The 24,074-nt window shown below is 39.7% G+C and overlaps 1 protein-coding gene across 1 annotated transcript; it reads right to left on the bottom strand.

Moving 5' to 3' along the window:
• Positions 1-9,822: 9,822 nt before the first annotated feature.
• Positions 9,823-20,941, bottom strand: pitpnab (phosphatidylinositol transfer protein, alpha b; the record flags this gene model as incomplete). The annotated part of the gene is made up of 11 exons (XM_080040678.1): positions 9,823-9,870; positions 10,011-10,133; positions 10,701-10,811; positions 11,279-11,356; positions 11,480-11,563; positions 11,998-12,072; positions 12,460-12,467; positions 13,323-13,414; positions 14,686-14,831; positions 17,342-17,372; positions 20,925-20,941. The coding sequence occupies 11 exons, from the start codon at positions 20,939-20,941 to the stop codon at positions 9,823-9,825; spliced, it is 813 nt and encodes a 270-aa protein (XP_079896804.1).
• Between the last annotated feature and the right edge of the window lie 3,133 nt (positions 20,942-24,074).

Genomic DNA, 24,074 nt, shown 5'->3' with positions numbered 1-24,074 from the left:
CTTTCGATCTTAGACAGAGAAAAGGCCTTCCTGCTGTTAGTTTTGTTACCTGTATATCCGCAAGGTCAGGAAGGTTATTTAAACCTCCTCAAATAAAGAAGTTGTCCTGCAAGAGGATACAAGGGAAATCCAGTAGAGGAAATGCCTTTGGCTTGATTTCTCCTCAGACTTCTTTGGTTGCAGCCATTCAATGCAATGGCCTCCACTCTGCTCCGGCCACTGGAATTAACAAGAGCCGATTCCTATCTTGTCAAATCCCTCCAGACGGCTTTTGATTTAAGTCCTCCAAACTGGCCAGCATGAAAAACAAAGCCCTTGGGGAAGTCTGCTTGCACTGGTGCAGTCCCTTTCTGTGACAGAGCCCTGTGTGGTCATGCAGCAACGGAGCAACGACTGACAAAGCAATGGGGCCGACTCAGGAATGTGGGCAAGAGTGAGTTCGATTGGGACTATAATCGCAGGCAGCACAAGGGCACGTGAACGTTTGTGATTTTGTCACAGAGAGTGAAGGTGGAGGACTGGAGGCTGATCCTCCATTATTGTAAGTAGTGTTGCAAGACTTGGGTAACCCTTCAGGTCCCTAAGAGGTTTACTACTGCCAGCATGCTCTCTATCAGCTGAGTACACTGAACAATGCATGTAACCCCGGCAATTAAAGTGATGCATTAGAAGGGGGACAACAACCCACAATAGCATTAGCTTCTTCTGGCCTCAATCCACTCTCTCCCCATATAGGTGAAAGGTTATGTTGGGTAAACCCAGAGAGAACTGTGTGTGTGTGTGTGTGTGTGTGTGTGTGTGTGTGTGTGTGTGTGTGTGTGTGTGTGTGTGTGTGTGTGTGTGTGTGTGTGTGTGTGTGTGTGTGTGTGTGTGTGTGTGTGTGTGTGTAAATGCAGTTTTTTAAATCTGTCAATGCCAATGACTAAATAAAATATAATTAACATTAGCATAACAGAACAGATTTTGAAGCACTTAACACATGGAGTAATCAGCAACAACACCACATTTAGCCGAATAATACTTAAGGCTTAAAGATTAAAAAAAAACATTAATGCGGTTAAAAGAGAGTAGGAAACAGTTGAATATAGTTTTACACACTGGCTTGCACTATTTAGAATCAAACTCATATTATTAAGACATGTGGTAATTATATTAGAATGGCATTTTTATACAATCATTGATTGCTGCCATGTGGTATTTAGTATAAGTATTCTGAAACCAATGGACTGTATCATAAAACCATTGTGAGAGTAAATAATAATCTATAACGCTCATGTTCACTTTCCGATTGAGTCATTGGTATAGTGCATGGTTTGGAAAGCTGTAATGGACAATACCATATGGCAAAAAGTGCATAGATGCAACCAGAAGAAATTGCCTCTTTCAAAACAAAAAAATGCTAATCTTGGGCGCCTCAGTTCACGTCATGTAACAGCCAGCGTCACATGCAAAGACTTAAAGCACATTCTTTAGCAAGCAGAAGTTTTAAGTGGATAACCGAAGGGGCTCACTGGTCAAGTGAGAAATGGTGAATGGCTATTTAAGTTTTATCACAGAGTCCTGCAAATATTTAAAACCAGCAATCTCAAAGCTACTTATGTAAAGGTTAGGCAAGGCAAACACTGCACAGGTTTTTTTTTAATACACTTTTTTTTGGTCTGTATCAGTCTCTAGGCTACATGTATACCCTTTTCTGTCTGTAGGCTCACAATTACTTTCATCACCATTGAAAGCCCTTGGTTACTTCTTGCTCTTCACCATTGCAAGCCATATGAGGACAAAGAAGAGGGAGATAAGGTCTGTACAGAATTCTGGTCTTACCTGCACTTGTCTCTCCCACCACTGTGAAGTCTTCCATTGCTCATTTCTTTCCCTGTGGTCACACAAACACCAATACATGCCTTAAATTACTGTGAACATAGGGAACATAGACACACACACACAAATATAAAAATGCCTGCCTCTATTACAGCAAGTTTACCAGGAGAACAGACCAGTGCCAAATAAAACCAACGAGACAGGGATGACTAAAAGTAATTTACGAAATGGCTTTGTAATCATGTCTTATCACGGTTATAGGTTCATCCATTTTAAAGTGACAGTACCCTGAAATCATAGGCACTTTCATTAAGAGCCATTCTGTAAAACTGTATCAAAATACTAATAAAAATATGTTTTTTTTTTATTTCTTTCAGAATTTAGTGTTTACACCCCAATATAGTGAACATCTGACAGTGGGATCATTTAGTGTTGTTGTTAATAAAATAATATGTAAGTTGCTGTTCAACATTCATTCAGGTAGGTTGTGTAGCAAAGGATCATGTCATTGGTCCATCTGGCATACAGTTAGCATGCTAATTATGCAGGATACACGGCAGCACAACAAACTGAAGAAATAATTAAATGTTATCCCCTTGTGGCTAACATGAGCTAGTTTGCTATAACGTTAACCATAAATGCTCTTTGCTCAAACCTGACGTTTATGGTAAAATGTTAAAATGGCATTGGCCTAATACGGACATTTCTAACGCTAGAATGAATCATGAACCTTAAGGCAAATACCTTTAATTTGGCCTTGAAATGTATTTCTATATTCCGCCTATTATATTATTTTGTTAACCGTACATTTTAACCTCCTAATGTAATATATATAATTGTATGGCCCACACAGTTACTGTTTAGGTTTCATCAATCTTGTTTCCAGCCTCAGTTTTCAGCAAAAAAAACTTTTCAAAATTCAGAAATGGTATATTTGGTAGCGATTTATGTTTTAGTGATATTTGAGAGAAAAGTAAAGGAACCCTCTTTTCCTATCACCACAAAAGTATATTTCCGCTTAAACTAAAGCTATGTATACGGGACCTATTTCAATAAATGTTTTTGGTAAATTACATTCTAACTTTTTGGTTATGTGGGACAGACACCTGGTTAGTACTTCAGCAAATCTGATGAAGAAAAGAGTGAGCATTCCCAAGTAATGGGCTTTTTTTTCACCTTTTCCCTATTCGGAATGGCCTAATTTGGTTCTTTTTGAGGGACTGGGGTAGTTCTAAAGAATATCCAAAACAACACATTTCGCCCAAAGATAAAAGTGCTCAACAGTCAATTTCATGAACAGGACATTCTAAAGATGAAAACAATCATTGTTGAGGTTTGTTCGGGTAGGGGTATCTCGAAAACTAAGGCCTTTTGTGAGCACTTGCTACTAGACTACTCATGAAAAAGACTTTGTCCTCACAATATTATTGAAGCACAAACCCACACACACACACACACACACACACACACACACACACAGACACACTAATTAAGACTGGATTATTGTATAAATCCAAACAGGAATCAGATGGCGGAGGGATTACAAAAAAATATTGAAAAAAATCTGGCAACTCAAACTAACCCCAATAATCTTGTCTAAAATAACCATTTTACAAACTGGCGTTTTAACTATTTTTTTTTTTTTTTTTTTCAATATCATGCAAAGATATAGCCAGTAGTCAAATTTAACCCATCATATTACAGTAAACATTTGTTGACCCTACAGGACAGTTTGCCTGCGTTGGCGACCTTTGACAGTGACCTGATTTTTTCACTTAGCCAGAAAGAAGGATGCGCATTTTCCTCCTCCACAGTGTTTTTAAACTGTATGAAGATGAATGATACCATTTTCTTATACTTCTATCTTTTTGAAAAAGGTTACAACAGAAAGTTAAAGCAACATTTGTAGCTAGGCAAGTTTTGTGTGAGACAGTCCTTGTTTGAACAAGAACATACTTCTCTCAAATTCAAAAAAGTGTTTGAGTCCAAAATGTTGTACTTTAATTAATCCAATAGGTCTATCTCTCTCTTCTCCTTTAAGCACCTGTTGGGAAAATAAAACAAAAATCAAAACACCGTCATCCATTCAGTACATTACCCTTGTCTGTGTTTCTTTCTTGGGGAGTGTGGAAAAAGCCGCAGACGCCTTGTTCACAGATGACAAAGGTTTCCAAAGGTGAGTTGAGAGACTGGATCTGCTTTTGTGCGGAGAGTCCCGTTGTTTGACTGTTTTGGGTTCCCTCGCTTTCTCTCTCAGCTGTTCCCCTTCTGGGTGCAAGGTCCCACACACAACCTGCTCTGGACTTAAAGCGTAACATCGGATCAAGCTCTTATCCCAGTTTGGTTTACAACCCGGAGAGAAAGTATTATCTTATTCATGAATGGTCATGTCTGTTTATGAATATCGGCTATGACGCATGGTATTTGTTGCACTGAATGCTTCTTTGTATGTTCATAAATAATCTTTCACTTTCTCAACAGTTGCCAAATAGCCCTCCAGGAATGTGTAGGGCTATTTTCTGCATGTAATTTCAATTTAGTAGCCTATAGTAAAACCTGTAACGTTTCCTAAATGGCAATGAGTCTTATAATTTTACATATATTTTTCAAAACAAGATCCAAGTCGATGCAGGCCTAGTCATCCAAGGCCCTCCCGTTTGAATGTTTTGTCGGCCACCTAAATCTAGGAATAGTTCGATATGTCATGCTTACCCCATTGCTTTCTGAGAGTTACATGAGAAGAGCCATAACCCTTTAATACCTGTGATACTGTATTAAGCTAGACCTTAGCTTATGGATAGCTAGCCCTATCCCACATTTCTAAGATTATTATTATTTAAAAAACAAAAATTAGGCCCTATGTTCCCACAGCCCTATGTGGCGATTACGTTCAGGCATCACAGCTGGGTGGTTAAGGGTAAGGTGACAGGGAGAGTTTAGAAAGGGAGTGAGACCGACAAACATCACATCATTTGATAAATGATGTACACACACACAAACACACGCACACGCACACGCACACACACACACACGCACACACACACGCACACACACACACACACACACACACACACACACACACACACACACACACAGAGCTGTGGGGACATAGACACGCTCGCACCAAATCCACCTAGCAGTCTCTCTACATTGTTCTTTCAATCTGAACAAAAAGTACATCAGTGCACCAGGCCAAGAAATAGCCATGGACAAAACAACTACATGTCATTTTTGCACTTTGTTTGAGATAAAACTGACAACAAAAAATATGAATTCCTAGTTGACGTGTTTTAATTGCATTGTGTAACCACTAGACAGTTTATGCTAAATTACTGTAAGATCAACTGACCGACTGTTGGCTCTAGCTTCATAACATACAGTCATGAGAGTGATCGATAGATAGTGTACTTTATTTATCACCAAAGGGAAGTTTCTATATTCTTACTCTCAAAAGAAAAGTAGGCTAAACAGTCCTGTTCCTAATGAATTCAGTTCAAATTCCATTCAAATCTTTTAGGTTCATTAGCAGTTAATTACCATTTATTTCAGTTACATTATTATTACAATTATTTTTTCACACATTAGACACTCCCTGTCCCAAATAGTTTTTAATCAAAACCTAAATGTCCTCTCAGACACGCTTTGTTGAGTCTCATCAACATGTGTGTAGCTGCTCTCTATGCTGGCCTCTCTTCTGCCTCACAATCAGAATTTAAAGAAATCTTTGCCATCCAAATCTGATTACCCCGCCTACAATGTTTGTGTGTGTGTGTATGTGTTTGTGTTGATAGGCTATTTACAGACTTACACAAAATCATTCAACTTCTACACACTTGTATTAACCTCTGTTCATTTCAGCTCATTATTGTTTTAATGGCTATTGATTCATCTATTTAATGTATATTTTATCCATGTTTGCGCCATCCAACTTATGTCGACTCGCTTTATATTCTTATTGTGGAATTCTGAACAAATAAAAAAATAAAACAGCGTCAAGGAGGAATGTACAGTTGCTTTGCTTCTTTTTATTCACTTCTTTACGTCTCCAATGTACAGTAGTGTTATTGGAAGATAAGATGACAAAAAGGCACAAATTCACAATAAAAGAAAGAAAAACAGGAGACAAGTTAACAGGAGAGAGTGCGAGAGAGAAAGATAGATAGAGAGGAAGAGAGAGATTTAATGATTTTAAAAACAGTTTGGGGTTGTGGAAACATTTGGTTTCATACTCTGATCATAAATTTTAGGAATCTAACAACAGATATCTATGAGATTGTCTCTGTTAAACCATGTTCTCTCACATCAAGTTTGTATGGTATATCTTCAGGCTCTTAGAATGGGACCTATACTAGTATCTGTTTTTCATAACTACCACATCTAATTGTCTTATTCTGATTAGCTATAAACTGAAACCCTTCCGGCACCCAATGTAGTATTAATTACCCCCTCAGTCCCCATAACTCACCATAAGAGTCTAGAAATCTAACTTGTTCCATTTCTTGGGTTGACACCATCAGCTTATTATATGGATCAATGAACCGACCCAAGGTGCTGTTTCTTTTTTTTTTCTCCTTTCCTTGAGAGACACGGGTGTGTAGTTCAGAGACTGACAACAGAGGTACAACAACACTCAGAACAAAAATATATATTTATACACTGTCCTGCCATTGAGACGTGGTCCCTGTGAGGGAAGAACGTGAGGACGAGAGGAGACAGTGCGCAGCAGTTTTTCCCTTCCCCCCACACACTGACTGCACACCACACAGCAAATCACTACTTTGCTGGAGCATCCTAAAATCTGCAGAAAAATCATTCATATCAGTTTGCACATACACGTTTTTTTTAAATGTGTACAGCTGATAATATGCCTACAAAAATGCCTTATCAGCACTAAATTTCAGTGACTATAAGTCTAAATTTCCTAAAAATCAGTGAGCGGGACGTCTGTGTAATGCTGAATATTAAGCGATGGAAATATATGGGGGTCAAGAAGTGTCATGAGGGTGTGCTGTAGGTTTGGCAGGACAGTCTCATCTATATATGTGTGTTCATCTACAATAATTTATTTACTATTTACAAAGTCAATACATACAAGTACGTCCACAAATCTCCATAATCTCCATTGGGGGAGCCCCCATCACATACACTGAGGGAGATGTTTGATGGACAGAGAGGTGGATGGGGTTGGATATCCAGTGGCCAGTGTTGTTCTTTAAAGAGGATGCAACAAGAAAATTGCTCAAAGTGATGGGTGTCACAAGTGTCTCAAGATGGAAAAAGGAATAGAGACGTTTTAAAGAACTAAAACTAAACAATTGCACGTGAAACAGTTGCCTAATGCCCTGATCGGTTTTTAATGGCCTTTCTACGCCTTAGAATCCTTAGCCTGGCTGTTAAAATACTTTTGATTTAGATTCATTGCCTACTGTGCTCGGGCTTAAGAAGGATCATATGAAAGTAAGGGCTCATGATAACACAGTGACGCTACTCCAATCATATCCTGTCAATTAATGCATGAGGTCATTCCAATTCTCCATTTCTGTGTGTAATATCAATTAATCAAACAAAGGGATTTGACCGAAAGGAAAATTATAATGACCTTCTTTTTCTGATTGCATTTTGTTTTACCATAACAACCTTTTTTTCATGATGTAATAATTGCAGTTGGCCATTATAGTATCATAAAGCCAATACGCCTCTTGACATTATTTGTTGCTTGCTCTTTACATTTTGTAAATGGTTAAAAGACGTGGAGGGACCGTAGACAGATGATGGAAAAGAGGATAATAAAAGTAACTGAGAACAAAGGAGGCCAAACAGACGTCAACAAGAGCAATAAAGTTAGTGCCAACTGTCATCACTCCACAGGCTCAATAACTTCCTCCCTTCTTTACCCAACTAGCATCAGATCCCTTCAAAGACATGCTACTGTACATCACTCATATGCACTCATGTATACACAGAAGAAAATGACCCTTACACTTTTTTTTTTTTTTTTACAAATAACAGGCTTCAGATTCCAGCAGGATAAAAACCCATCTCATCCAGAGACAAAACACAATAAATCAAGCATTTCATGAATAATTCATCAACAACTTAACCATGTTTGACTATCTGGCTTTGCTTTACTAAAACTGCTCTCTTGGATAGCAACCAACAGTTGAGTAAGATAGAGTTGCAATGAAAAAAGGAGAGACCAACATGTCATGGTAGTTATTGCTATCGCTGGATAAGACCATTTATCCACTGGAGGTGACAGGATATAGTGACTTGGCAAGAACTGATGCAGATGACTGAAAGTATGACTTTTCAAGGAACCATTTATCTTTCTACACAGCAAGCAGGAGGAGCTGTTTACCCACAATAGCTGCTTATGGAAACATCAACGCCATGATTAAAAGAACGTGAGATAGAAAGAGTGTCCGACAAAAAGGAAAAATGAAGAAAGACATTCAGACTCATTTTATGGCTGGTCTACTGTGCATTTTCCGTCTATCCTTGTATTCTACTAATGTCTGTGTGTGTGTATGTTGGTGTCTAAATTTAAAAGCAATCTTCAAGTAATGCACTTGCAAATGGTCAGTTTGAACAGTTGGATGTAATCGAAGTACCAAGAGAAGAAAAGAAAAAACTTGGCGGGAAGGGAAACAATGTCGCAACGCACATGCACGCATTATCATACGCACACACCTACACACACAAACACACAAAGCAGCAGAAAAGCCAATGTATGTCTGATCAAACTAACAGAGCTACTTGGGTAAAATCCTATGTTGTAGGTCAGGTGTACAGCGGAGACAAAATAACACTCTCAGTACAACCCCGACCTTGCAGCTGTGGTTTGTAGACTTGTAGATTTTTTGGAACAACAAAAGGAAACATTAAGCCTGACACAAATAGAGAAGTAGGTACTATGACAAATCAAAAAAAAGAAAGAAAAAGAAGACGATCAAAACTCAACATTGAGTAGATACAGCTTGGTCTGGAGAAAATACAGACAAACGTACAGACAAATCATTTAAAAAACCCTGTTTATATATATTTATATATATTTATATTTCAATACAATTATTCAGCTCCCAGATATACGCTATACTGTATATATACACTATTGGGATATCTTAAATGGAAACAAATCCTAAATTGCAGAGACAAATGACACTGTTCTCTGCCATTTAGAATGGTTCAGAGGCTGAGAGAGAGAGAGAGGGAGAGAGAGAGAGATAGCAGATCTGTAGCGTTGCTAGGCCTCAGACGACTGATAAAGAGGGCGACACTGGATGGAAAAACAAATAGTGATGAATGGGATGCGGTGGAGGTGGGATGAGGTGGAGTTTTGAAACTGGGAGTTTACTGGGTCCAGGCCCCTGAAAACCAGACTGTACCGGGTCGGGCGGGGCGGGGTTGGGGGTTGGGGGGGGGGGGGGGCTCAGGGTGGCAGGTTGTAGGGAAGGGGTTTGGACCGGCCGGTCAGACATTTTGTCAGTTGGAATAGAAGGAGGATGTGAATCCGCTGGTGTCTGGGTAATCTGGTCTGAAAGAGAGAGGAAAAAAGGCCAGAGTATAAAGCAGATGCACTCAATGTCTCAATTTTTTAATATATATCAATATATTACAATATTTATTCATTAAAATCGAAGCATATTTATATACCTTCACTGGATTTTTGGCTGATACTGATTTAGATATTTCGTTTTTTTTACAGTCTCTTATAGCTGCAATAATCAAAACTTTTATAATATAAACCGATCAAACGTCTTCTAATACTATAAAATGTGTGACAAACCCTCAGATGATTATCATCCATTCCGCAGTTCCCCTTGTAATGAGTTTTAATCAGCACCTTTTCATTTTGCTTCAATTTTGTGGAATAAATAACCCAAAAAATCAAAGAGGAAATGTATCTTAAGGTCAAATAAAGTGCAATGGTACGATGAAAAGTAACACAAAGTTTTTAAATTCCTCTCACCTGATGAGCAGCAGCATTCACGGTCTAACACAACCTCAGTCCTCTAGAGCCACCATCCCTTTTACTGGGTCCTTCACTCTCATCTGATGCACATACAGAGAAATGTTGTAGCTGAATGATAACGAACACTCTGATCCAAATAGAACACCTCGGAGCCTCTACAGTTTCAGGACTACTTGTTTTTAATGATTAAATAATTAAATGTGTTTTTTTATTTGCTTACTTCATCTAGCTCCTTGCGTGTCTGCTCCTCCATGCGACGAATGTCCTCCATGTTCAATTCAATCCACTTGTCGATCCAGCAGAACAGCTGACGGTGGAAGTTAGTGAACAAACGCTTCTCTTGCTGTAAAACAACAAAGGGAGGATCAAATGAAAAGCCCAAAAAGCTGGGGTTGGAAGAGAGGACAAGGTTGTCCTGATCAAATAAAGTTGTTTGATTATCAGAAAAGTTTTAATTCCATCCTTCTTTACCCTGTTTATCCACTAGAGGATGGTGCAGCCCATATGTACGGCATTACACTTCGTGGTACTTTTCCACTATGACCTCAAGCTAATAAGATGTCGGACACTGTATTTACTGTATGTATGCACAGGATACGAGACACTATGACAGAAGAACAGACACAGACACACAGACACACAGACACACACACAGACACACACACACACACACACACACACACACACACACACACACACACACACACACACACACACGCACACAGGACAACGAACAAACTGTCCAGTAAAGGAAATAACATTTCCTGCAAGGCAATTATCAGGTTAAACACTTTTTTGTTTACAATCTCCCATTAGGCCTAGTAGCCGGCCTTGACCTGTGGCTAACCGGATGTCATATTTATCATAAAGTGACAAAAAAGTATGTAGGCCTTCAGAACTGTAAACAGACCTTTTGAATGAAGTTCTCCACTTTGTTTTGCAGACCCCACCACTTGAATTTGACAGTGACCAGTTTGTAGGCACACATGTGTGGGCAGTCTTTCTTGTTAGGAAGCTCCTTCTGCAAGTTCACAAATATAAACACAGGGCTTAGCAGTTGCAATCAGGGCTGTAGACATCTTTTATGAAACACTTACATAGGTATTGAGTCTCCCCTGACCCCTGCACCAATACATTTTGAACACAAAAAACTAAACAACAACAGCAAACGGTTTCTAAAACTTTAAAATTATTAGTCTTTCTCATAACTTATGGATTGAGACAGGTTGTCAATTTTATTGACTGTAAACATTTAATTTCCCTACATGGCAGCTAAAATGGTCACTCTCTACACTACCAACACTTTAAAAAAACTTAAACCTTTACTTGTTTTTTTTCTTGTTTCTGACATTATGTAAATAGTCAAATTGAAATATAATGAGTTAAAAAATACTAGACTTTCACCATCTGCTAGTGGGTGTTAGTGGTTCAGTTAAAGGATGTGCTAGAATGTAACTCCCCTATGCTTCCCAAAAAAAGAGTTCCTACCTTCCAGTCTGGTCCTAGAGGGCCTCGGCCTGTCTTTACTGACTTGTACCTGCAAGGATCCTCCTCTGGCTTGTAGTCCTGGAGAGAAACAGAGACAAGATAAAACCAAATGATCAACAAGGATGAGGTGATACAATGCGGCAGAGGAGATCTAGTTGATAGTCCCTATCGATATATTGATATTCAACTGAACATGTTCACCTTCGAGTCCACTTGGGTTCTGTCCGCAATATCAATGTAGACTACATCCACCTTCTTCCAGGTTTCTGCATCCAAACCATGTACCTGAAACAGAACCAATAGAACATTTTAAATTAAAAATATTTTTAAGAAGCTTTAGAGAATGATATATGGGTGATAGATTTCTCATGAGTCCTTTTCTTTTGCAGTTTGTCTCATGATCATATTTGTGTGTAAATATAGAGGCACTTTCCCAAATAAATTATGCAAGTGCATATGAGTTGTTGGAGCAGTTTTAAATGAGAAGATAAGCAGACAGTCCAACGCAGTGGAAAACATGTGGCACTTCATGGCCAGCAACTACAGGAAATGGATAGTAAACAGAAACACCCATACACCCAAGATGTGAGATATAGACAGCTTTAAAATCAAGTATTAGCTGAGTAAAATTAACACTTCTTTGCAAAAACTTAAAAAAAGCCCCTATTGCTGCTCAAACACATAAACCTCTTCAACTCATTACAGTTTTTACTAATTACATTTTCAAGGTGTCCTGTGTCAGGTTTGTGCCATGTCTCAATCTTGATCAGGAAGTTATCTTTCATATACTCGTTCTGCAGAGAGAATAGAAACATTGTGAATGAGTGAAGAGGGAACAGTTCAGTCAACAGAATACTCTGTACAATTGAAAACAGGTCATCCACCTGCTCACACACACACACACACACACACACACACACACACACACACACACACACACACACACACACACACACACACACACACACACACACACACACACACAGTACACACACAGTAAACACACAGTAATGGTGTCTGACTATCCCCGCTGCCGCTGTTGTGTCAGTGAAATAGCTCATATTTCTTCACAACTTTCAGGTTAATTTGCTCCCTCTATGGGCGTCAAAGTTTGGTGTTTCCTTTGTATTAACACATTGGAAATGATCAAGCAGGAAAGAAACAAAAAATTAAATACTTACAGTGATAACTGCAGAGCCAGGTGAAAGAAAGCCCAGGAGCAAATGTAGAGAAAGAAAAAGATAATGTAGTTTAGGAACATATGAGAGCTGTATTATTTACAGTATTGGACAATACAAAGGGGAGTTGTCCATCAATATTTGTCAGAGAGGTTTGGTTGTGTTGGTTCATCTTGTGCCTTTGACTGTCCCCTGTGTTTGTGTGGCAGATGGCTGTGTGGCAGCTAGTAGAGTGTGTGTGTGTGTGTGTGTGTGTGTGTGTGTGTGTGTGTGTGTGTGTGTGTGTGTGTGTGTGTGTGTGTGTGTGTGTGTATGTGTGAGAGAGATCTCAGCCTGAAATACTTGAGTGATTGCATGACTCTTCTCACTGGGCATACAGTTAATTATTCAACGACTCATTTAAGGTGACAGATACCCAGAGAGAGAGAGAGAGAGAGAGAGAGAGAGAGAGAGAGAGAGAGAGAGAGAGAGAGAGGTACCCAGTGGACCACAATTTCTTTGACAGAGCAGCCTCCATGTGACCTAAGTAATTTGAGTCAATTGTATTCACACATTTCTAGGATCAAGATACACAGGATTTCTAGAAGATTTGCATCATTATTATTTATTATTAATTTAGTAAAATGTCGACAACAGTTCTTTAAGTCCTGTGATGTAGGTTTATTTTAGCAATCCCTCTGACTCCTGTTTCATACTTATTTGGGAACATCTTCACCATATAATACATCAAAGTATGGATCATTATGGTGGGCATAATCCTCCATAAATTATTGTGAAGCCTTTGAAAAAGCCTTTACAAAGTTCCTGTGTGTCTACAGTATGTGTGTGTGTGTGTGTGTGTGTGTGTGTGTGTGTGTGTGTGTTACCTGTGCGACAGTATGGGTATGCGTTCCAGGCTTTCTCGTGGATGTTGAGAGCTGAAGCTGGAGCCAACATTCTGACAAATGACGGCACTTTACTGCAGGACACAGGAGTAAAGAGATAACAAGATTAATGGTATTTAAAATAAAATTAAGTTTATTGACGGATATCAGAATAGATTAGATTCACGGGTACAAAGCATAGTTGATCAAATTAACGTTAGATTTTTTTTGCACTGTGTGTGATAAACACCCCAGACTACCTTCTTAGCATCAGTATGTTAGCATTGTCCTTGTGCATATGTTAGCATGACAAATGTCTTATTTCATAGTGTTCAGCTAGGCAAACCATAACTGCTGGAGGTAGCTTAATTTTAACTGTAACCTACAAACAAGTTAGTGGTATTGTGAGGAAGCTGCACTCACTCCCTCACCTGACAGGTCAGCTCTTTGTTTATTACTTAATAAGGATCCAATTTAGTTGATTAAAGATGAAGTGAGCGATATATTTATGTTAATATACGTACTCTATATTCATACAGTGGTCACTTATATAGGGTCTGCGCTTCATAACACAGGTCTCTCAGTCATCCACTCTGCATGTAATCGTCAAATAAACTTTTTCGCACTTATGGATCTGAGATGATGCTAGATAACTCGCTGCTTGAAGACCGCAGTGCATTAATGTGGTGAAGTAGGGACGAGGGAGGGGACTGCTAACTGCAGTCACTGACAGGAAGTTAGCTAAAATAACCATTTCGCTTACTGAACCTTCAATGCATTTGTTTAAATTAATATATTTTCATTCAAATATTTGTTTCATTGATTATTTGTTTGACTTGATTTCTAATCCTTATTCTTTTGTGAATCACTTCCTCGTTGAGGCCTGGTGTTCTCGATCGTGCGCACATGAATGCTACATGTCCATCAGGTGTTTTCAATGTGAGCTAAACATATACTGTAGCTTGAGGAATGGGGAGGGAAGAATTGTTTTTCTTTTGAGTGTTCTTTTTCTCCCCACTTTTGTCCTCATTTTGGCACTTCCATTCTCCCAGACTGCCTGGTCACATCAAGATTTAAAAGGTTGAAGCATCTATCAATCGTCTCATCTAACTCTTGGTGAGTAAGCAAATAAGCATATTAGCAAAAATTTTAATTTTTCCATAAGAAGTAGTCATGGTTTTCTGCTTTCTATACTGCATGCACTTTAAAGGGATGGGATAGTAGGCCAAAGCAGAAATATATTGGCTATAAATGGAATGAAGCCAAGAGATGACTCAGGGGTGAAATTAATGATGTCGTCTGAGTGAACTTTCTGTGAACCTCTGGCCCCCTCGTTAGCATTTAAACATTTCGGACAACTGCTTACCTCTGCAAATGGTAAATTTTGTGGGTGTACTGTCCCTTCTCTCCATCTTTCTCGTAGGGCTCATTTTTCAGCACCTCCACACCTTCTCCTCCACCCGTTTCATTCTTACTGGCCTCAGCCACAGAGTACAGCTGGCCCACCTGGTACTGGATCGAAAACAAGAGAAGACAGCAGGTTGGTAGAAAGCGGGTTTGAAGGGAAAAATGAAAAGATGTTTTCCCTAAAGCCTAAACCCTATTTAATATTGGCATCATGCATGTTTTAGTCTCTGCGTATTTTCCTGTAGATCAGTGAGCCCCACCAGTCACATATATCCTTTTTTCTCATGCATTTCATCTGCTCATCTTTGAATCTTAAGTAGTGGATTACTTTTTTTCTTCTGATCCTTTTCCTGATCGCTATATCTTCTCCTGTCCTCCAGTCCTCATAATCTGATCCCATACAATCTCTTTTTTTGTCGTCTTGTCTGTTGACTTTTTTTTTTTCTCATTCATAAACTGCAACACTTTTTCCTTCTTTCATTGTTTCATCTCATGTCATTCTCATAGGCTTGATCCTTAGTGAGCATGTGAATGTTTGAACACCGCACAATGGCTCCTTTCATTTCTTAATCACCTCTAATCCACCACATAACCTCTGCACAAAGCTGGACCAGAGCACAGACACTTGCAACATTGCAAAGATGGAGCAAGTTGTTGATGGAATCATTTTACACAGGAGGAGGATAACAATTACATTTTCTATTATTATTTGTATAAAACATTTAATAAACATTAACAAATGAACAGTAATAATGTTTATTATTAATTATAGGTTACATTTGATCAAAGAAGCAGCATTGTCTGTGGTCAGCTTTTACACTCCATCTTTACAGAGGATGTGGATTTGACATGAGAGAGTTTGTTTTAGTGGGAATGTCATGAGTCATCTTGAATAGGTATACAGATAGTGTGATAGAATGAAAACGTCTGCACAAATCAGTATATGTTAATATTAAGAAGCTGTTATGTGAATCTTCGCCCACTGAGGGCATTATGTTTTTTTCCTATTTCAATATATTTAACTATCTGGAGGACATTTTAAATATTTCAAGCTATATAAGTGGAGTCCATTTACAATTTACTTTTGAGTGTTTCAAAGGTGTCAGAGGCAGTATATACAGTAATGACAATACATTAAATGAAAGAACAAGTCTGGTTATACCAGAACTTACTTTTTCACAAAAAAAAAACCCTGATCAAGCTTGCTTGAGACTGTTGTTGAATGAAATTAAACCATAGTTATTCATCCCTTGTGAATACACAACAGATTTAGTCAAATTAAATTGTGGGCAAAAAGTAAAAAAAAAATTAAAGAATAGAAATGAAATGAACTCAGCGATGGATTGAGTCACTACCCCCCTTGTACTGTTTGCTTGGATTGAAAACCTCCATATCTTGCATTTTGCGGCAAATAACCAAAGACTGCTGCGTCAGAGGGCTGGGATTGTAGAGAGGGAGACAGAGGAGATGAAACTCTGGAGGGATGTGATTCACTGACATGAGGGGGCCCAATGTGGTTCCAAAGACAGGAGACGTTACTCAACTGTATTCAGGCCTCGTGGCTCACATTCCAGTCGACAAAATTATCTCTTAGTTTTTTTTTTCCAGCGCCTAATTGCAACATTGCATGGTGACTGCCGCACAGTTTCCGGTGTCTGCATTCGGCCTTAGAGGAAAACCAGCCTCATTATGTAGAGATTTGATTGAGATAAAAAGCTACAAATACACAAGTTAATGAGAAGCCACAAGTGTGGATCTAAAGCCAACGTTAGCCATAAGAAATGCAAGGGGGAGGAATCAGTGGCACATACTGTATTGCTCCGTCCACTACCTCATAGTTTGGAGTTAGAATGAGAATGGATAAGTGTAAACACAGATTTGAGCAGTGAAAATATATGATTTGGTTCTCAATGAGATACACATTTCAAAGCTTTGAAAAGAGCTTCGTTTCTTCCAGTTTATTTGTCAGTAATAGACAGCACAAGTCAAATGTCTTAAACGTAGATGTCAGTGCAAATGATGCATACATGTGAGGGTGACCAGTGTGGGGAGGGGGGTGCATGGGGAGTCATGGCAGAAGTTTCGGGTGACTCATTTACAATGCAGGCCTGAATAGTGGAGCAAACTGCAGTGGAGATGATGATAGCAGAGAACATGGAGTCGAAGATTGTGCTGACTGTGTTGATTTGAATGGTTCTGATCTGATAAAAAACATCTTCAATCTTTTTCAAGAAGCGATGCTGCATTTCTTTTGAACGCATAGGGTGCATACACAATATACATTTAAAAGGTCTTCTCTATTTGTTGGAACACATGAACAACTTATATACTGTATAAACAAAAATAAGGGTCTGATAGCCACCCAAAAAAAGAGCACCTTCAGCTATGGCATGCACTCGTGCTGCACTTCAATAATACAATGAACCAAAGAATCACATAACAAAAGCTGAGCCTTGAGCCATTTTAGCCACACACTCACACACACACATGCACACAAGCACATACACACACACACACACACACACACACACACACACACACACACACACACACACACACACACACACACACACACACACACACACACACTGAAATGTACTTAAAATGAAACATACCTCTTCCACAGAGATAGGAAGAATCACTCGACTGGAAGAGAAGGGAAAAAAGAAAAGGAAGTTACTTTAAAAATCATCAAGTAACAATCAAACCAAGTATGTGCTCCTCCTCAAATCTGTTGTATAAATGCTATGCTGAAATGAAGAAGGCTTGAGTCATAAAGAGAAATGTTGGGGACTTTGGTCAGCTAAATGTGCATTTAACAACAGGCAGATACAGTAATACCATGGGAAACAAATATAGTGAGAATAGGGAGCTCAAGATCCAGATATTTTGGATTACTTTCCCTTCAGATGGAGACTTGTCTTTATCAACTCCTATCAAAATATCCGTTTTATCCCAGTGAACAAACTATGCGATGTGATTGTTGTTTAAGGTCTGTAATTTACAATATGGCATTCAGCATGCTTTAATCTGGCAGTAAGTAACACACTTGAGCATGGGGAATTCTAGTGAGTGACACGCTGACATACTGACATCTTTGACCATTGAGTTTGACACAGATCCGGACTCCAATTATCCAACAAACGTGTTTTTTTCCGATGATGCTGTCTCCGGGGAGTCTTCAGCTGAGCTGCAGGATGGAACTACATGTGCTTGGTGAGCAGTAACATGTCAATCAAACCCTCATGGTACTGACTTCTTTCAACTTAAAATCGGTCACCAAGATAAGCACTTCTCAGGTTACTTCCCTTGAGAGGAACTGTACCTCTTGCGGGGCAAAGAGGAGACTGACTTTTGCAAAGTAAATGTCAAGGCTTCTTTTGTGTTGCTTGTCATCATGACACACACTCCCTTTTATCAACAATAATTACAGGACAAGGAATTCCAACAGGGTTTTTTTTTCAAACTGCAACAACAGCCCATCAAGTGTTGAATTACATTTTTATTTTTTTATTTTTTGAGAAGATGAGAATATGCTTCACTGAAGAAGGAAAACAGACAGATTCTATTCAAAAACTGAGATGTGAAGCCTGGTTTTCAGGCTGAGCAGTTCTAAAAAGGTTGATAACAGTTTTCACCAGAGTCAGAGGGTATTCTTCATACATAGGGTGAGGATGTGTTTTAATAGGCTATCATTATTATTATTTCATATAATCAAGAGAAGGTGTAGATAAGGTGAAGGATGACACCTTTCTTGTTGAAGCGCTGAGCAGCACTTGTTACCATACAGGAAACTTTTAATTTCAGAACTTCATAAAAGTTAACATTATCTAAAGTGTCCATCTTTGTTGATTGTTTTGTTACTGTGTGATTTGTTTGCCTAAATTCAGATAATCCTGCATCCCACTCGCCACCGAACATAATCTGGTCCAAGACAGACATCGGATGGGAGACAAGATGCTGCAAGGAAGGCACAGACCGTGAAAACCTACCTGTGATGTCAAATATGATTGCATGTACAGTTGATACATTTTTTATTTATTTAAATAGTTATGCAGCTATTTATATGTGTCAATTGAAGCCAGAATGATTATTTTTAAAGCTCATAAATACCAAATTATAATACTTTTGTGTCGCCTAAAATATGAGGTAAATGTCAAAAACATCACAATTTATTTACTTTATATTAGGCTTAAGCTATACAAAGACTAAAGTCACTTGATTGCTTTTTCTCTCTCTCCATCTCTCCTTAGTCTGAAGGTCTTGACTGTGAGATCAGGTGTCTTTCGGCAGCTTCAGAAAACAAACACCCCTCTTCTCGCCTGCATCTTTTCTGATCTCTTCTCTTTTCTCCTTTTTCAGTCTGTCTCTACTCTTTCACCACTTCTAGTCCACTCTCGTCATCACATCATTATACAGTACATTGTACCATGGCCTGGCTTCTGTGTTGCTCTGAGAGAAGTACAAGGTCCAGAAAAAAGCCTAGATGTACTACAGTAGGAAATATATATCAATTCACTGTCTCTTGATTATTGACCCTCCTTGTGATAGTGTGTGTGTGTGTGTGTGTGTGTGTGTGTGTGTGTGTGTGTGTGTGTGTGTGTGTGTGTGTGTGTGTGTGTGTGTGTGTGCACATGCATGTAAAAGCCTCTCCGTGTGCCTGTGTGTTGACAGTGTGTGCATTTGGCATTTCATTGTGACCGATTGAATTAATTTGCCAGGTCGACTGCTGAGACCCAGACTCTCCCTAATCACTTCAGATCTTTAGCCATAGCCATGCCATCACTCTCATCCCGGGCTCTTTTTGTTGGCCTGGGCCATTTATTGATTAAACATAATGTGGTGAACAATAATGACTGTTGGTGAATGCAATGCCTGTTTAAGCGATACTCTGATCAGTGCAGATTTGTCAAGATTAGATGGGGTTATTTTTAGGCTGAATTTAAGCTGTCAATATCGGAAAGACGAGCAAATGTACAGTATAGTGTCGCTCTGACCTTGCCATAGAGATAAAATAAAAACAGGGAACATGTTAAGAATAGCAATGTGCCTGGATAGCAAAAAATAAATAAACATATTTGAAATATTCCTCAGAAAAGAGGGACTTATACTGTAACACGGAAAAACATGAATGAAATCAGACTGAGGGCATTTTTTTCACAGGTGGGTCACAATCTCCTTAAGGAAAACTGAGTCTGACTGACACTCACATCAGCCAAATACATTGTATTGTATTGCATAGGAACCACCAACCTCTCTGAATAATTTTGTTTTTCATTTGAAGGCCAACATCATCCCAAACTATCGGCCTTACCCATAGTCTACCTACCAACAGCTGATTCTTCTGAGTAGGCCTCAGTCGGATGTCCTTACAGCACACCGAGGCCCGCGAAAGCGATGCGTAAAAGTGATGAGTTAAAAATAACCCCACATCTTCCCTTTTACACGCACGATCCCACTGTACATGCCACCTAGTGCCTTTGGCCCAGCTGTCACATTTTCAAAAATGTCTGCTTGGTGCGTTAAAAGCCTCACCATTTTTTTATTTATTTTTTTTATCTTGTATTGCCAAAGCTTTTCAACCATCTCCCCTACCTACCCCGTTTCCAACCAATCTCCCCATCAGCATCTCTATACAGCTCGCTATCCCCATACCACAGGAGGTAAATGCCGGAATGCTTCCATCAGTCACTCGTTTCACCTTCACCGCGCATCAATAACATGGCCACAGCGGCTTACAGGGGTGGACCGCGACGCTGGCACGGGGCACGGCGCGGCTTACACCAGCCATCCCTCATTTTATCACCACAGCAAATGACATGTTAGTATCTGTTAGAGTAGAAGCCCCCGGGTTGCAATATGTGGTGCAAAATGTGAAGGGCACAGCCATGCCTGCGCCGGCTGCTGATGCGACCACATCCACAGCTGCCGCTTTTTTTGATCGCTCGGTTAATTCTCCTTATGCTTTGAGGGGATGGAGTTTCGTGTGCGTGAAAAACGATGACGGACATGGAGTGAGGCAGACACGGGATATCGACATCAACTAGCCGGACTCTTGTAAACCACTCTCGGGCGACCGGCCACAATGTCAGCGCTGCGAAACCTGACGGATAAACGCGCACACATCCCCCCTCTCTCCCACACACTCATCCAGACATGCACACACACACACACACTCTTGCACACACAGCTACTTACAATTCCTTTATGAGCATATTTTTCTGGAGGTGCAGTGTAGCCTTTCCCTGAGGGAAGCAGCTCAATATACAGGTCCAGAAACAGGGTCGATCCCTCCAGTTTCTTCTTTTCACCGCTTGCTTGTCTCCCACCTCGTCCCCCTCTATGTCATCCTACCTCCACAGTCGCTTATTTTCTTCAAATTCACTTCCTGATCGGGGCCGCGGCGCGGCGTTGCTGTTGCGCGCAGAACGGCGAGGCCAGTGCAGAGCAGCGAACACACAGAAAAGGATGGTTCACCAAAGGGGAGGGTGTGATGGTTATGATGAGTCTGTAGCTTATTTTCTGGACTGAATCACTGAATTTCTAAATTGAGGCATCCAATTTTATAAATATCGGCTGAATTGAACAAAAATAAATCGGTTAATAGCCTATGTCTTTAATAGCCTATAATAATCAATAATCACAAAAACACAGGAGTACATGATAATGTAAGACTGATATGAAATAGCATTAGGCTATATTTGTCATAACAAATCCAAAAAAAGAGAAAGGCCTAGTTTACACCAAGTAATTGCAGTAATGAATAAAAAAATAAACACATCAGTGGTCCAGGCTCCTCTGAATCGTTTTTCTTGAGAGTGTGATACACCCCCTGCGTCATCACAGTCACGGTGACGTAGAAGCGTGGCTTTTCACCGTCACAGTATATAAGCCTAGATATGGGCATGACGAGGGGAGCACCACCGTTGGCACAAACGCATGGTGCGTCAGGACAACCTCCACCAGACATCTTGACACCATGACACGACTTTCAAAATACATCTCTGAGTCAGTGTATTTCCAATGTCGATCTTATATAAGTACAAGCTGATATCGTGAAGGTGATCTTGTGCAGGCCGACCAGCAGTCTTCTCTGGCCCAGTGCTTTGGTCCACCACACGGAGTCGATATGGTGTGTTGGCCCGTGATGCAATGACAAGGCGTCACAGGTCCCTTAATCCAGTCCCAAGTCCCGGAGATTGCTGGATGTGAGTGAGTCTAAAATTATGTCACAGCGCGCTGCTGCTGCTGTATTTTTAGCGCATCTGTATCCTTCTGCCAACATCCGCTTACCATTCCTCTCTCTTCTCATGTTTAGAACCGATTTCAAAAACGGCAGTCTATTTCTATCTATCTATCTATCTATCTATCTATCTATCTATCTATCTATCTATCTATCTATCTATCTATCTATCTATCTATCTATCTATCTATCTATCTATCTATCTATCTATCTATCTATCTATCTATCTATCTATCTATCTATCTATCTATCTATCTATCTATCTATCTATCTATCTATCTATCTATCTATCTATCTATCTATCTATCTATCTATCTATCTCTCTCTCTCTCTCTCTCTCTCTCTCTCTCTCTCTCTGCAGGTTCATCGAAGTTCCAATTCTTAACTTGACATTTAGAATGATTGGAGCCTATATAAGGTGTCAATAAAAGTTACAGTTTTTCTCAGTCGCTTTGGTGCTTTTCTCACATCACTATTAACATTTGCACAGCAGTTAGTGCATTTCTCAAAACAATTAGTGCAAACTGCAAAACGCAGTGGATAACCTGCAAAAGTACGTCACTTGCTCAAAATGGATAGTCTATTCCTCAAAAGCAAGTATTCATGTCAATGAAACTGCCAGTGTCATCAAACTGAGAAGTTTTGGTATTTTCATGCTTTATTGATAGTGTAGAGACAGAGTTGAAATGGGGCAGAGAGGGGAGTGACATGCAGAGAACGACCGCGGGCTGGAATCGAACCTGAGTCCGCTGCTGGCCGAGGCCCATGGGGGGAGGGGCACCCTACCAACTGAGGTAAGGGCGCCCCCCCCATAGACATTATAATTTATAATGTCATAGACATTATAATTTATAATGTCTATGCGCCCCCCCATGTTGCTTCTTTGAACATGTGCACCGGAACTTTCTACCACATAGCTTCACTCACTCAGAGACCCACGAGCCCTGCACTGATGTAAGTGACGTTGTTTCCAGCTCTATTCTCAGGTGACGAGATGGGGCTGCTGAGGTATCGAGTGATGACCTGATGCTGGAGTGCAGTGTAAGGTTGCAGCTTTGAGTGCTGACAGTCAGACCAGGTAAAACCAAACCTGTACAGTGAGAGTGTGGAAGCATCTTGCGAAAAAAAACAAAAAAAAAACGGGTCATAAATTAATCTAAATCTCACCTCTGGACAAACCACCTGGTTAACAGAGTCAATAGACTTTTCTGTTAGCGCTGTTGTTACTGTAAATCAGATTTTTACATGGGAGCAATTCCTGGATAAATAGAACACATATTAAACATTGCAATTGTGTTGTGTTGTGTTGTGTTGTGTTGTGTTGTGTTGTGTTGTGTGTGCGTGCCTGTGTGTGTGTGTGTGTGCGTGTGTGTATGTGTGTGTGTGTGTGTGCGTGTGTGTGTGAGAGAGAGAGACAGAGAGAGAGAGAGAGAGAGAGAGAGAGAGAGAGAGAAAGAGAGAAATGTGTGTTGAAAACCCAAATCAGAATCAGTTTAGTCAAGAAAGCATGTCTTTGGTTCTGCAGGTTTGGTTCAAATGTTTGGGAATGAGTTTCCGTCGTTTGTCACTATACGTTTCAAATCCTGGTGTGTTTGTATACAAAAACAGTAAAACTGAACCTTTATTCAGTTACTATTAGGCCTTAAAGGACCATCACATACCATGGTTTATTGATCTACTTTGATGGCTTTTGAAACCACACTGCCAACACTGACCTCTGCTGGCTTGTTGCTAAACAAACTGAAACTCCATTACTGTAACTGCAAAACTGTCTTTTCTTTACACCATTTCTGATATTATAATCTATCTTTCCAGCCTAACCATGTATGACCATAAAAGCCAGTTGGTAATATCTTCTCACAGATAGTACTGCAGAGCAAGGAACTATTGTTTCCTTCCTTACATAACAACAATCCATCATCAGCACACTCAGAAGTGAGTGTTAAATATCCACAGTTTCTTCCTACAGGTATGGAATTACACAGGTACAGAAACACAGAGACATATGATGTAGCCTGGTGAGTGTCATTAAAAAACTAAAATAAAAACTATTCCAAGCATTTAATTAATCTTTATTAAACCATCACAAATTCTTCCATATTTAA

The sequence above is a fragment of the Ammodytes marinus genome (genome assembly GCF_949987685.1).
Source record: "Ammodytes marinus genome assembly, chromosome: 14".
In the NCBI taxonomy this organism is placed as follows: domain Eukaryota; kingdom Metazoa; phylum Chordata; class Actinopteri; order Uranoscopiformes; family Ammodytidae; genus Ammodytes; species Ammodytes marinus.
This window is presented reverse-complemented; position numbering and strand designations above follow the sequence as displayed.